The following is a 13,349-nucleotide window of genomic DNA, read 5'->3' as shown; positions in this document are numbered from 1 at the left end:
GTTTTGGTCGCTGCACTTACGCAAGGATATTTTGGCCTTGGAGGGAGTGCAGAGATGGTTTACTAGGCTGATACTGGAGTTGAGGGGGTTGAGCTATGAGGAGAGGCTGAATAAACTAGGCTTGTACTCGTTAGAGTTTAGAAGAATGAGGGGAGATCTCATTGAGACGTGTAAGATGATGAATGGGATGGATAGGATAGAGGTGGAGAGACTCTTCCCGCTCAGAAAGGACAGTAGGACTATGGGGCACAGCCTCAGGATAAAGGGGGGGCGGTTTAGAACGGAGTTGAGGAGGAACTTCTTCACTCAAAGGGTGGTGAATCTCTGGAATTCTCTGCCCGTTGAAGTGGTGGAGGCTGCCTCGCTAAATATTTTTAAGACGCGGGTTGATGGGTTTTTGATAAGCGAGGGGATTAAGGGTTATGGGGAGAGGGCAGGAAAGTGGAACTGAGCCACGACAGATCAGCCATGATCTTATTGAATGGCGGGGCAGGCTCGAAGGGCTAGATGGCCTACTCCTGCTCCTATTTCTTATGTTCTTATGTTCTTATCCTTTTAATCCCCTGACACTGGGGGCAATTTAGCATGGCAAATCAACCTAACCCACTCATCTTTGGAATGTGGGAGGAAACCCACGCAGACATGGGGAGAACATGCAACCTCCACACAGACAGTGACCCAAGCCCGGAATTGAACATGGGTCTCTGGCACTGTGAGGCAACAGTGCTAACCGCTGTGCCACTACGCCACCCTGCTTGAAGAAGGCAGTTCACCATTACCTTCCTAAGAGTTGGTAATAAATGCTGGCTTAGCCAATGATGCCCAGATCCTGTGAAATAATTAAGAAATGTCACATATCTTGCTGGCACTTTTCTGCCAGTGTTTCCAGTGCTGCTTCGTCAACTGCCATGAAGTCAATTGAACACTAGATGGATCCATTGATTAGATTCCAGAAGCCTTTGTTACCTTTTGAAAATGAACAAGCTTATATTCACGAACTGACAGGTAATTCACCAACATTACGAGTAATTGACTTAATGTACTAAAAGTCATCAATATAGTACACACTTTCACATTTGGTCCCTCTAGTATTGTGCTTGTCATACTTTGTTAACACCCTTTTTGTTACTCATAATGAGTAATGCCATAAGAAAAGTTTACATTTGCTTCCTCTAGTACTGTTCCTGTCATTGTTACTCATAATGAGAAATGCCATAAAGGAAGTTAAATATAAATGTAACTTCTATATACATTATTTTAAAAAATGACTGCCTTGAAGCCACACAATTTGTTCTATAAATCTAACATTGAGAACACCATGGAACAGTGAGGTGTAGCTTTGTCCCAATAATTCCTCACCAAGTGAGATTCCCATCACAATGGTGCCATTGTAAAATGGCATTAACAACAACACTTTGCATTCATATAGAATCATAGAATCCCTACCATGCAGAAGGAGGCCATTTGGTCCATCAAGTCTGCATCAACCACAAACCCTATTCCCATAGTTTCATGCATTTACCTAGTTAATCCCCCTGACACTAAGGAGCAATTCAGCATGCCAATCCACCTGACACATATCTTTTGGACTGTGGGAGGAAATTGGTGGAAACAGGGAGAACATGCAGACTGCACATAGACAGTAACCCCAGGTGGGAATTGAACCTGTGTCCCTGGCGCTGTGAGGCAGTAGTGATAACCACTTTGCCACCGTGCCACCCTTAGTGTATTAAAGAATCCCAAGGTGCTTTACAGGTGTTTGCAAACACAAGTTGTCACCAGACTATGTAAGGATTGTAATATTAGTGATGGGTATCCAATCATTTGGTCGAAGAGATAGGCTTTAAAGAGGATAGAGAGGTGCGTGGAGATATTCGCAGAAGGTCTTCAAGAACTGATGCCTCAAGAAGCTGGAAGCACCGTCACTTTTGATGGAGTGATTGCAATTGTAAATGTTCAGGAGGCTAGAATTGGTGGAGTGCAGGAAGCTTGGAGCATTGTGGATCCAGAGGGGATTACAGAGATAGGGAAGAGCAAGTACCTGACAGACTGGAACAAAAGGGGGAGAATTTTGAAATTAAGGCATTGCTTAACCATTAACTTCACATTAACTTCATTGCAGTGTTAATGTAGGCCTACTTGTGACACTAATAACCAAACTTAAAACAAGCTGCATTGCAATAAACCACCAAAGCTCCTTCGACGTCACCTACCTAACCTATGACCTCTACCACTTAGGACAAGGATAGCATGGAAATGCCACCACCTTCAAGTTCCCTTTCAAGCCACACACCATTCTGCCTCAAACTATATCGCTGTTCCTTTACTATGTTTGGTCAAAATCCTAGAAGTCTCTACCTAACTGCATGGTGGATGTACCTAGTCTACATGGACTGTAGTGGTTCCATAGAATCCCTACAGTGGGGAAGGAGACCACTTGGCCCATCAAGTCTGCACCGACTACAATCCCACCCAGGCCCTAACCCCGCAATCCCATGTATGTGCATGAGTCGCAAAAACCCAGCCTGCAGGTGCAGCAGGTGGTCAGGAAGGCGAATGGGATGCTGGCCTTCATAGCGAGGGGGATTGAATATAAAAGTAGGGAGGTCGTGAGGCCGCAGCAGGAGTACTGTGTGCAGTTTTGGGCGCCGCACTTAACGCAAGGATATTTTGGCCTTGGAGGGAGTGCAGAGGAGGTTTACTAGGCTGATACCGGAGTTGAGGGGGTTGAGCTATGAGGAGAGGCTGAATAAACTAGGCTTGTACTCTTTAGAGTTTAGAAGAATGAGGGGAGATCTCATTGAGACATATAAGATGATGAATGGGATGGATAGGATAGAGGTGGAGAGACTCTTCCCGCTCAGAAAGGACAGTAGGACTAGGGGGCACAGCCTCAAGATAAAGGGGGGGCGGTTTAGAACGGAGTTGAGGAGGAACTTCTTCACTCAAAGGGTGGTGAATCTCTGGAATTCTCTGCCCGTTGAAGTGGTGGAGGCTACCTCGCTAAATATTTTTAAGACGCGGGTTGATGGGTTTTTGATAAGAGCGGGGATTAAGGGTTATGGGGAGAGGGCGGGAATGTGGAACTGAGCCACGACAGATCAGCCATGATCTTATTGAATGGCGGGGCAGACTCGAAGGGCTAGATGGCCTACTCCTGCTCCTATTTCTTATGTTCTTACAAAATCGCATTCCCATTTACTGGCAATAAGCATCTGTCACTTCCCCAAAGAACTCCACTTAAAGTTTCAGGGTTATTTATTAGTGTCGAGAGTAGGCTTACGTTAACACTGTGATGAAATTATTGTGAAAATACCCTAGTCGCCACACTCCAGCACCTATTCAAGTACATTGAGGGAGAATTTGGCAAGGCCAGTGTACCTAACTGGCCAGTGTACCTAACAAATAGTGTGACATGGACCCAAGATTATCTGTAACCCCCAAGACTTGCCTGGGCTTGCAACATATCACTTACTGTCCTGTCTGGGGACAATACACATCTCTTTAACCTATTCTTGATGCTATCTCCACTCACATTGTCTGCACCTTTAAGACTTGATTAGCTGTAAAGACTTGCATTCTAACCAGTATTCTGTAAACTGAGTGTGTGCCTTTATATGCCCTGTTTGTGATCAGAACTCCCCACTCACCGGACGAAGAGGCAAAGCCCCGAAAGCTAGTGGTGTTTGCTACCAAATAAACCTATTGGACTTTAACCTGGTGTTGTGAGACTTATTAGTTAATTTTTTAGCACAGAGGACTGGGAGAATCATGCATTGGCTGATTCACAGGATTCTCGTGAGCTTGTGTCTCCTGGGCCCGGATTTCTGGTGGTATCTGCTCAGCGCTGGAAGTTGGCTGGTATTTAAATAGCATCTAACATACTATTTAAATGCTATTAGCAGGCCCAGGACTGAATTCTCCAGGCCTGCTAGCATCTCCCACCTCACCAGAGTGTTCCACTTACCGGGAACTATCGGGACAACCCTGCAGTGGTGAAGGGGGAGAGCAATTGGGGGCCCCCCCAGGGAGTTGAGGGTTTGGGGAGTGGGAGGGGGAGTAGTGCTTCCTGGGCATTAGCATCCTGGTAGTGCCAGCCTGGACCCCCAAGCGACAAAGTGCCCATGCCCAGGGGGCACCTTGGTGCTGCCGAGTGGGTATGGGGCAGTGCCACAGGGGCAGGCCAAGGGGTGGGGACTGCTGGGGGCAGGACCTAAGGGTGATCGATGGGCGTCTGCCGGCGGAGGTTGGGGGGGGGCGGTACGTGGGGAAGGGAGGATGAAGATCAGGCCAGGACATGTGTGGATTTGGGGCTGGCCTGCGAATGGAAGGGTGGGGGCTTTGATTGGACTGTGGTGGAGGGGGTGGTGGGCAGCACTGAGGGGGTCCCGGACTGGCCGGCGATCGAGCTGGCCAGCAAACTGCGTGCTGACAGGGGCCACTGCACATGTGCAGAGTATGACTGGTTTCAGCCTTTCCAGTATGAACAGGCCCTCCACCCTCTGTAATGATATTCACGTGAGTGGCCACTGCATTGCATAGACTGTGGGAGATTCCCAATGAAAAAAGTAGTGTGAATTATTCCAGCTTTCCCGCAAATTTGACACTTAGAGTATTTTGGGAGAATTGTCCCCATTACTACTGTGCACCATCTTCTCCCCAGTTTACTTGTGCATAAATATATTTCAATCTAAACATTTGTTCCACTGACATATTTGAATGCTTGGAACTCAATTCATCTCCTGAAAATACCAGCAACAGATTCAGAGTGATTGTTCATTTTTAATTCAGCAGAAATCAAATTGCAAATGCAAATAATTAGGAATGGAAGCACAGAGCCTGAGCAATAGATTTTGATAGATTTTGCAAATACATTGTTTGATCTGAAAACAAGCATTTGATAATGAAAAATCTTATATAGCGTAAGTCCAGCTTGAGGAGGATTCTGACGCTAACAGCACAAGTCATACACTTCGTTTAACTGGAATTTAAAATTCAACCTATGTAAACACGTTGCCGAAAGAAAATAAGTAAGAATTCTCACAACACCAGGTTAAAGCCCAACAGGTTTATTTGGAATCATGAGCTTTCGGAGTGCTGCCCCTTCATCAGATAAGTGCTCCTTCACTCACCTGAGGGAGGAGCAGTGCTCCGAAAGCTTGTGATTACATGTTTAAACCAGCTCTATTACTAAAGAAAGGAGGCGAGATTTGAAAAAAAAGTATTGGGGATCAGTTGTAGGAGGAATGTGGCTTGTGACAATTTTTCAGTGTGGATTTATTGCAGGATCTCATCAAAGTTAAGACCACATTTATCTTCAAAATCTGTTAAAATATTACATCTATCCCTCCTGTTGACTTTTTTTATTATATATTTCCAAGTATGTTTACTTGTAAACAAAGCTTGCTTTGTAAACACCAAATTGTAATTTGTTATCTCCCACCATTGGACATGAGAATTTATAATAAAAATATGTAAAAATAAGGACAGAATTTGTCAGTTTATTGGGACTGGGTAACGTCTAAATATTGGTCCCAATTTTTCATCTCCTTTAACCGATTTCACTTTAGATGTAATTATTTTAATTAATTTCCACCCTCCCCTTCTTGCATGTTATTTTTTTCCCTTCAGTTAGGATTGCCTTACACACATTACTGCTTGAGAAAGATAAAAAGTCAATGATCAGACTCCAAGCCTCATTTGCTCTTGAACCAGTCAAAAGATGGATGTGGAGATGGATGGATGTAGTTCTTGTCTCACAGCTCAGAGGACCCAGTTACTGTGTGAGGGAAATATGGATAGGTTCTAATCACCCATCAGTGGGAAGGGTTTGTGGTGCAGTGGATAGCACTGCCTGCCTCTGAGCCAGAAGATCCAGGTTCAAGTCTTGTCAGTCCAGGAAGGTGCATCCATGGTGTCAACCTGCAAATTATTCCAAACCCGCCAATGGTTGGTATTAAGAGTGGAAGAGACTCCTGGTCAGCCACACTTGATGTGGAGAGTTGCCCTTCAAGCTATAAGCCCCTGGGGACAGACCAGTGACCTGTTCTGGAAATAACTAGTGAGGGAAACTGTCAAAAGTCTGCTCTAGTGCTTCACTAGGTGTGGGAAGAGAATTGCAATGGACAGTAGACATCCATTGGCCATTAGTATCTGAGGTGGACCTTACTAAACTAAGGGGCAGCAATGATTTATAGGGGTGGCACGGTGGCCAAGTTGTTTGCGGTGCTACCTCACAGCGCCAGGGACCCGGATTCAATTCCAGCTTTGAGTGACTGTCTGTGTGTTCTCCTCATGTCTGTGTGGCTTTCCTCCGGGTGCCCCAGTTTCCTCCCACAGTCTAAAGATGTGCAGGTTAGGTGGATCTGACATCATAAATTGCCCCTTCGTGTCCAAAGCTGTGTAGTTAGACGAATTAACGGGGTAAATGTATGGGATTACAGGGATAGGGTGTGGGGTGGGCCTGGGTAAGGTGCTCCTTCAGAGAATCGGTGCAGACTTGATGGGCCGAATGGCCTCCTTCTGCACTTTGGGGATTCTATGTCAGTGTAATAGCGCACCAAGTTTAGACTTGGGGTGTGCATGTGAGATTATCTATACAGATCTGCACCTCCGTCATGATTCTTTTTTCCTCTTTTCTGAAGAAATTGATTTCTTGCTTAAGATTATGTTACGTCCACAAGTGTGACGCAAAATTGTTGGAAGGAAATGTCTAGCTAATTCATTAAAACCTGACACACACCATGATGGCAGTAACGTTATAACTCTCTCTCAGCTGTGTCCCATCACTCTTCCCCATTGCACTTACCCTCCACTCTCCAATCCCTCTCCTTGTCCCCCGCCACCTCCCTGCGACTACTCTCCTTTCATTCTCCCCCTCACTTCGGGAAAAGGCGAAAATAAATCATCAAAGAAACTCTGAACCAGGCGTGTCCTGTAATCTTCACCAAAACAGTTCAAACGTCCAAAGCAATAACTGCAGCATGGCGATCAAAAAGACTTTGAGATTCATTATGTTAAATAGTGAGCCTTGCTTCGGTGATTAATAGTGTTAGGTTCTGCATAATTAAGTGTTGAATTAGATGCTCTTGTGTGACAGTTTACTTTCTCTGATCATCTCATTCATCTTTCAAGTCAGGAGCGTGCAGGAAACTGCATGTGTACCAAAATCTATTAATGTTGACATTAAAGCTGGATAAATGTTACTAGAAGCATATGCTGAACGGGTTAGATGATGAGTGGAAGGAGGCTCACGTGTTGCGTAAAGACCAGCATAGAAGAGTTAGGCCTCTATCTGAGCTCAATTTCTGTTATATTCTGTTCTCTCTACGTTCTATGTAATTCTATCAAAAGCGAATTCTAATCCCACTTCCTTGACCTGAATGTTTATTGAACTAGTTTGCTTGCTTGGTGCTGAAAGATGCCATCTCATGGTTTGCTTTTTGGGTTCTTGCTCCAGGTCTTCTCACGGTGAACTGTTCTCTATCAGGCTTTTGTTCCACACTTCAGCCTCAATCGCCTCTTTTGGCGGCTCGGTTCTGTATGAAGAATTGTTCTTGCGTCTAGAGATAATAGACGAGAAATGTGAGACAAGTGCAGAGTGGGAACTGTCATAAGAGCTTGACACTTCGCCACTTTTCCAAACCATTTTGACAGTGCAAAGTGGTGACAGAACTGAGCAGCAGCACGGTGGCGCAGTAGTTAGCGCTGCTGCCTCACAGCACCAGGGACCCGGATTCAGTTCCCGGCTTGGGTCACTGTCTGTGCAGTGAATTGGCCATGACCAAATTGCCCCTAAATAGCGTCAGGAGGACTAGCTAGAGCGAATGCAAGAGTTTATAATGTTAAGGCCTGGATGGGATTGTGGTCGGTACAGGCTCAGTGGGCCGAATGGCCTCCTTCTGCACTGCATGATTCTAAGCTACTTTTTTAAATGTGACTTTTTTTAAAAATATTTGTGAAATATTAGCAAACAGCCACTTAATCGATTCATGTCCCAAACAGCAACAACTTGCATTTGGCACCTCTAATATAGAGAAAATAACAACAACAACAACTCGGATTTATGTAGCACCAATAATATAAAACTCCTCAGGTCATTAAATGGGAGCATGAGAACAAGAACAAGATTTGGCACCAAGCTAAAGGTGGCATTGTTAGGCTAGATTGCCAAAAGCTTGGCCAAAGTAGTAGGTTTAAAGAAGGAGGGAGAGGTAGAGAGATGGAGAGGTGCAGGCAGAGAATTTCCGCACTTAGGGTCCAGCCAGCTGAAGGCACAGCCACTTAAGAAGCCAGACACAGGATTCAGACATCTTGGAGTGCTGTGTGGCTGGAGATGTGTGCAGAAAGGCGAGGCCATGGAGGGATTTGAAAACTAGGATGAGAATTCTGAGAATTTTTAAATTAACCAGGAAAATGTAAATCAGCAAGCACAGAAAGTGAGCCTTAGAGTGAGTTAGGACACAGCTCAAGTTTGCAAAGAGTTGTATGTTTGAGACCAGTCATGATTGCATTGGAATAGTCAAGTTTGCAACAACTCATTTTGGGTGCATTTAACATAATGCGACATTCCAAGGGGCTTCACATTATAAAACATTGAATCTCATAAGCAGGTGACCAAGAACAAAGAGGAAGGTTTTAAGAGGTGTTTTAAAGGAAGCAAGCAAGGTAGAGAGAGCTGTAGAAAGGAAATTCTAGAGCTTAGGGTTAGGCAACTGAAGGCATGACCGACAATGGTGGAGCAATTGTGAGTGGGGATGCACAGATGGCCACAATTCGAGAAGTGCAGATAACTGAGTGAGTTTATTTACTAGTCACAAATAGTCTTACATTAATACAAAGTTACTGTGAAAATCCCCTAATCACCACTCCAGCGCCTATTCGATACACTGAGGGAGAATTTAGCATGGCCAGTGCACCTAACCAGCATGTCATTCAGACTATGAGAGGAAACCCACGCAGACATGTGGAGAACATGCAGACTCCACACAGACAGTGACCCAAGCCGGGAATTGAACCCGGGTCCCTGGCGCTGCGAGGCAGCAGTGCTAACCACTGTGCCACCGTGCATCTTGGGAGTATTGTGGTGATGGAGAAGATGAGAGAGATGGGGGGAGGGGGGGTTACAAGAATGAAAATTTTAAAATGAAGATGTTGTTGGACCAGGAGCCAATGTTGGTCGGCGAGCATGGGGCTGATAGAGGAACAGAACCAGCTGGGAGTTAAAATGTGGGCAGCAGAGTTTAGTGGATCTCTTTTTTTGCAGAGGGTAGAGTATGGGAGACTAGCCAGGAATGTGCTAGCAAGGAATAGTCACATCTAGCAAGGAATAGTCACATCTCGAGAAACAAAAGCAGGAATGAAATTTCCACAGCGCATGAGTTGAGACAAGGGTGAAGTCAAGGAATGGGAATAGGCAGTCTTAGAGATGGCATGACTGAGATCAGAAGGTCACTTCAGGATTAAGTGTGCCTCCAAGGTTAAAGTTAATTTATTACTCACAAGGAGGTTTACATTAACACTGCAGTGAAGTGACTGTGAATACCCGCTAGTTGCCACTTTCCGGCACCTATTCAGGTACACTGAGGGAGAATTTAGCATGGCCAATGCACCTAACCAGCATATCATTCGGACTGTGAGAGGAAACTTGTGCGCTCGGAGGAAATCCATGCAGACATGGGGGAGAACGTGCAAACTCCACGCAGACAGTGACCCAAGCCGAGAATTGAACCTGGGTCCCTGGTGCTGTGAGGCAGCAGTGCTAACCACTGTGCCACCGTGCTGCCGTGTGAATAAGCTGGTTTAATGTCAGTTACGACAGAGAGGGAGAGAGTCAATAGACAGGGATCGGAGTTTAAATGGGGAACCAAAAGCAATGGCTTCAGCCTTTATTTAAGTGGGGGACATTTCTGATCATCTGATACTGGATGTCAGATAATTTAGCAAAAAGTCTGACAACACAAGTTGTCAGACTTTTTACTGTGTTTACGCCAGTCCAACGCCGGCATACCCACAAGATAATTTAGCAACAGTGGTAGACTTGAGAGAGATGGTGGTGAAGTAGAGGCTGGGTTTCACATGAAAACTAATGCTGTGCATTTGGTTGATGCCACCAAGGGAAAATGTGGGTGAGAATTAGGAGGAGTTCAGGATTGATCTTTGGAGAATATCAGAGGTAAAGGTACAAAAAGGGAAGAGAAGATAGATAAAAATGCAGCTACATGGGTGCTGCCCCATGCAGCTTGTGGTGGGGGAAGGCTGCAGACTCATCTTGTCACACATTATGTCATTGGTGACTTTGATAACAGCAGTGTTGACACTGTGTCTAGAGATAATAAAGACACGAACGAGGATTTCAGCAGCAGATAAGCTGAGTCAGACTGACATCAGGCAATGTCACAGAGGTAGAAATAGACAGTCATAGAAACACCCAAATCACAGAATCATAGAAACCTACAGCACAGAAAGAGGCCATTTGGCCCATCAAGTCTGCACCGACCACAATCCCACTCCGGCCCTACCCCCATATCCCTACATATTTACCCGCTAATCACTCTAACCTAGACATCTCAGGACACAAAGGGGCAATTTTAGCATGGCCAATCTACAATAGGAAGTGCAACTTGGGATTAAACATGATAGAGGTTGTATTCAGTCTGGTTCAGTGTCAAGAGTGTTGTCAGGGAGCGAAATAAAGTTGGATAGCTAAGGAATGGTGATGAAAGGGGTGGCACGGTGGTTAGCACTGCTGTCTCACAGCACCAGGGACCTGGGTTCAATTCTGGCTTTGCTCTGTGTGGAGTTTGCACATTCTCCCTGTGTCTGCGTGGGTTTCCCCTGGGTGCTCAGATTTCCTCCCACAGTCCAAAAGATGTGCAGGTTAGGTTGATTGGTCATGCTAAATTGCCCCTAGTGTCAGGGGGACTAGCAGGGTAAATATGTGGCATTACTGGAATAGGGCCTTGGTGGGATTGAGGTCGATGCTGACTTGAGGGGCTGAATGGTGTCCTTCTGCACTGTAAGGATTCTATGAAAGACAATGGCTTTAATTTTCTTGAAATTTAATTCAACTGGTTGTCAGCAACTGGAGGAAATGCCCCAAGGCACCTCACAAGTCACAATGATAAAGATAGGAGTCTAGCCAGTGAAGGAGAGGTTGAGGAAAGGAAGATAAAGTTTTGGATGGGGAACTTGAAGGAAGGTCTTAAAATAGAACAAAGTTGACTGCCTGAAGGCATGGCTGCCAAAAGACCACAATCAGGAGTTGAGCAGTTGGGAGGAAATAAAGGAGAAAGGAAGAAAGACTTATATTTATAACATTGCTTTTCACGGCCACCAGGTCTCTCAAAGCACTTTACAACCATTGAAGTATTTTTGAAGTGTAATGTCTGTTGTTAATGTAGAAAATCATACTGGCAGGGACGGGGCAAGGCCATGGAGGTACGTGGAAGGGTGATGGCAAGGATGCCATTTATTGCATGAACAAGAATTGAGTTGCGAGCTAGGCCATTTCAAAGGGCAGCTAAAAGTCAAGAGTCTGGGTGACGTGTAGATCAGACTGGATAAGAACACAGATTTATTTCTTCAAGGGACATCAATGAGCCAGATTGGTTTTTATGACAATCTGGAAATGTCATGGTCACTGTTACTCATCTTCGCTTTTCATTGCACATTTAATTTCATTAATTTGAAAACCGCAAGTGAGGAGACAATTGGGAGATTGACTACAGCATGAGAGAGAGAGAGAGAGAGAGACAATCGGCACGAAAGAGAGAGGCAATCCATAAACAGCACGACTGGAGAGACAGTCAAGAGATTGAAAACAGCGCAAGAGGAGAGACAGTTGGGTGGCACAGTGGTTAGCACTGTTGCTTCATAACTCAAAGGACCTAGATTCAATTCTGGCCTTGGGTCACTGTCTGTGCAGAGGTTACACATTCTTCTTACATCTGCGTGTGTTTTCTCCTGGTGCTCCGGTTTCCTCACACAGTCCAAAGATGTGCAGATTAGGTAGACTGACTATGGTAAATTGCCTCTTAGTGTCCCAAGATGTGTAGTTTAGATGGATTAGCCATGGTAAATATGTGGGGCTGCGTAGATAGGGTGGGGAAAGAGCCTGGGCAAGGTACTATGTCAGAGAGAACCAGTGCAGACTCAATGGGCTGAATGGCTTCCTCACTGGAGGGATGATTGAAAACAAGATTGAAGACAGTGGGAGAGGAGAGACAACTTGCAGTCTGGGAACAGTGCGATTGGAAAGGCAGCTGGGACCTTAAAAACAGCGCAAGTGGAGAGAGGCAGGAAATTAAAATAGCACAAGTGGAGATGTAGCTGGGAGTTTGAAAATGGCCTGAGAGGAGAGATGATTGAGGACAGTGCGACAGGGGAGACAATCGACAGTCTGAAAACAAGGCCAATTGTCTTGGGCCGTTGTCGACAAGGAAGACGCACAGGTACTTGCTGCTATCATGAGTGTTGGGCACATTTGAGGGCTATGTGCCCAACATAGAGGAGAAGCATTTGGGAGATTGAAACAAGTGTGAGTGGAGAGGCAGTCAGGATTGATACCTGGAGTGAGCAAGTTGCCTTATGAGGACAGGTTGGGCAGGCTGGGGTTTTTTTCACTGGAATTTAGAAGAGTGAGGAAGCCTTGACAAGGTGGAAGTGGGAAGGATGTTTCCTCTTGGTGCTTGAGTGTAGAACTAGAATGGACAGTCGGAAGCTTTTTCCCAGGGTGGAAGAGTCAATTACTCGGGGGCAAGTAATTGACTTAAACTGTCTCTCCTCTTAAGGTGTGAGGGGCAAGATTTAAAGGAGAAATATGAGGCAAGTTTTTTTTTTACACAGAGGGTGGTGGGTGCCTGGAACTCGCTGCCGGGGAAGGTAGTGGAAGCAGATAAGACAGTGATTTTTAAGGGGTTTCTGGACAAATACATAAATAGGATGGGAATAGAGGATACGGTCTCCAGAAGTTGGGCAGCATGGTCGGTGCAGGCTTGGAGGGCCGAATGGCATGTTCCTTTGCTGTAATTTTGTTTTGTTTTAACTAAGGGCACTGTTTGAAATTAGAGGTTTCCATTGTAGGACAGAGGTGAGAATTGTTGTCTCTGAGGGTTGTGAGACCTTGGATCTCTCTGTCTCAGAAGGCAGTGGAAGCTGGCTCTATGAATACTTTTAAGTAGAGGTAGATAGGTTCTTGTTTTATCAGGGAATCACAGGTTATCAGGGATAGATGGGTATGTAGAACCTGAAACACAAATAGATCAGCTATGAGTTGTTGAATGCAGGGCAGACTCGAAGGGCCAAATGGCCGACTTCTACTCTTATTTGTATGTTTGTAAGTTGAACCT

General features: G+C 45.3%; 1 protein-coding gene across 1 annotated transcript in view; it reads right to left on the bottom strand.

The window, feature by feature from the left end:
• Positions 1-6,289: 6,289 nt before the first annotated feature.
• Positions 6,290-13,349, bottom strand: part of LOC145343768 (lymphatic vessel endothelial hyaluronic acid receptor 1-like) — a 45,835-nt gene continuing 38,775 nt past the window's right edge. The window contains exon 6 of the mRNA XM_080190083.1: positions 6,290-7,562. Coding sequence (XP_080046209.1) covers positions 7,466-7,562 — 97 coding nt within the window. The 3' untranslated portion in view covers positions 6,290-7,465. The remainder of the gene's footprint in view (positions 7,563-13,349) is intronic.

This window comes from Carcharhinus amblyrhynchos, chromosome 6, assembly GCF_965287045.1.
Source record: "Carcharhinus amblyrhynchos chromosome 6, sCarAmb.v2.hapA, whole genome shotgun sequence".
NCBI lineage: Eukaryota > Metazoa > Chordata > Chondrichthyes > Carcharhiniformes > Carcharhinidae > Carcharhinus > Carcharhinus amblyrhynchos.
Note: the sequence above shows the minus strand (reverse complement) of the source record. Positions and strands in the feature narration are given on the sequence as shown.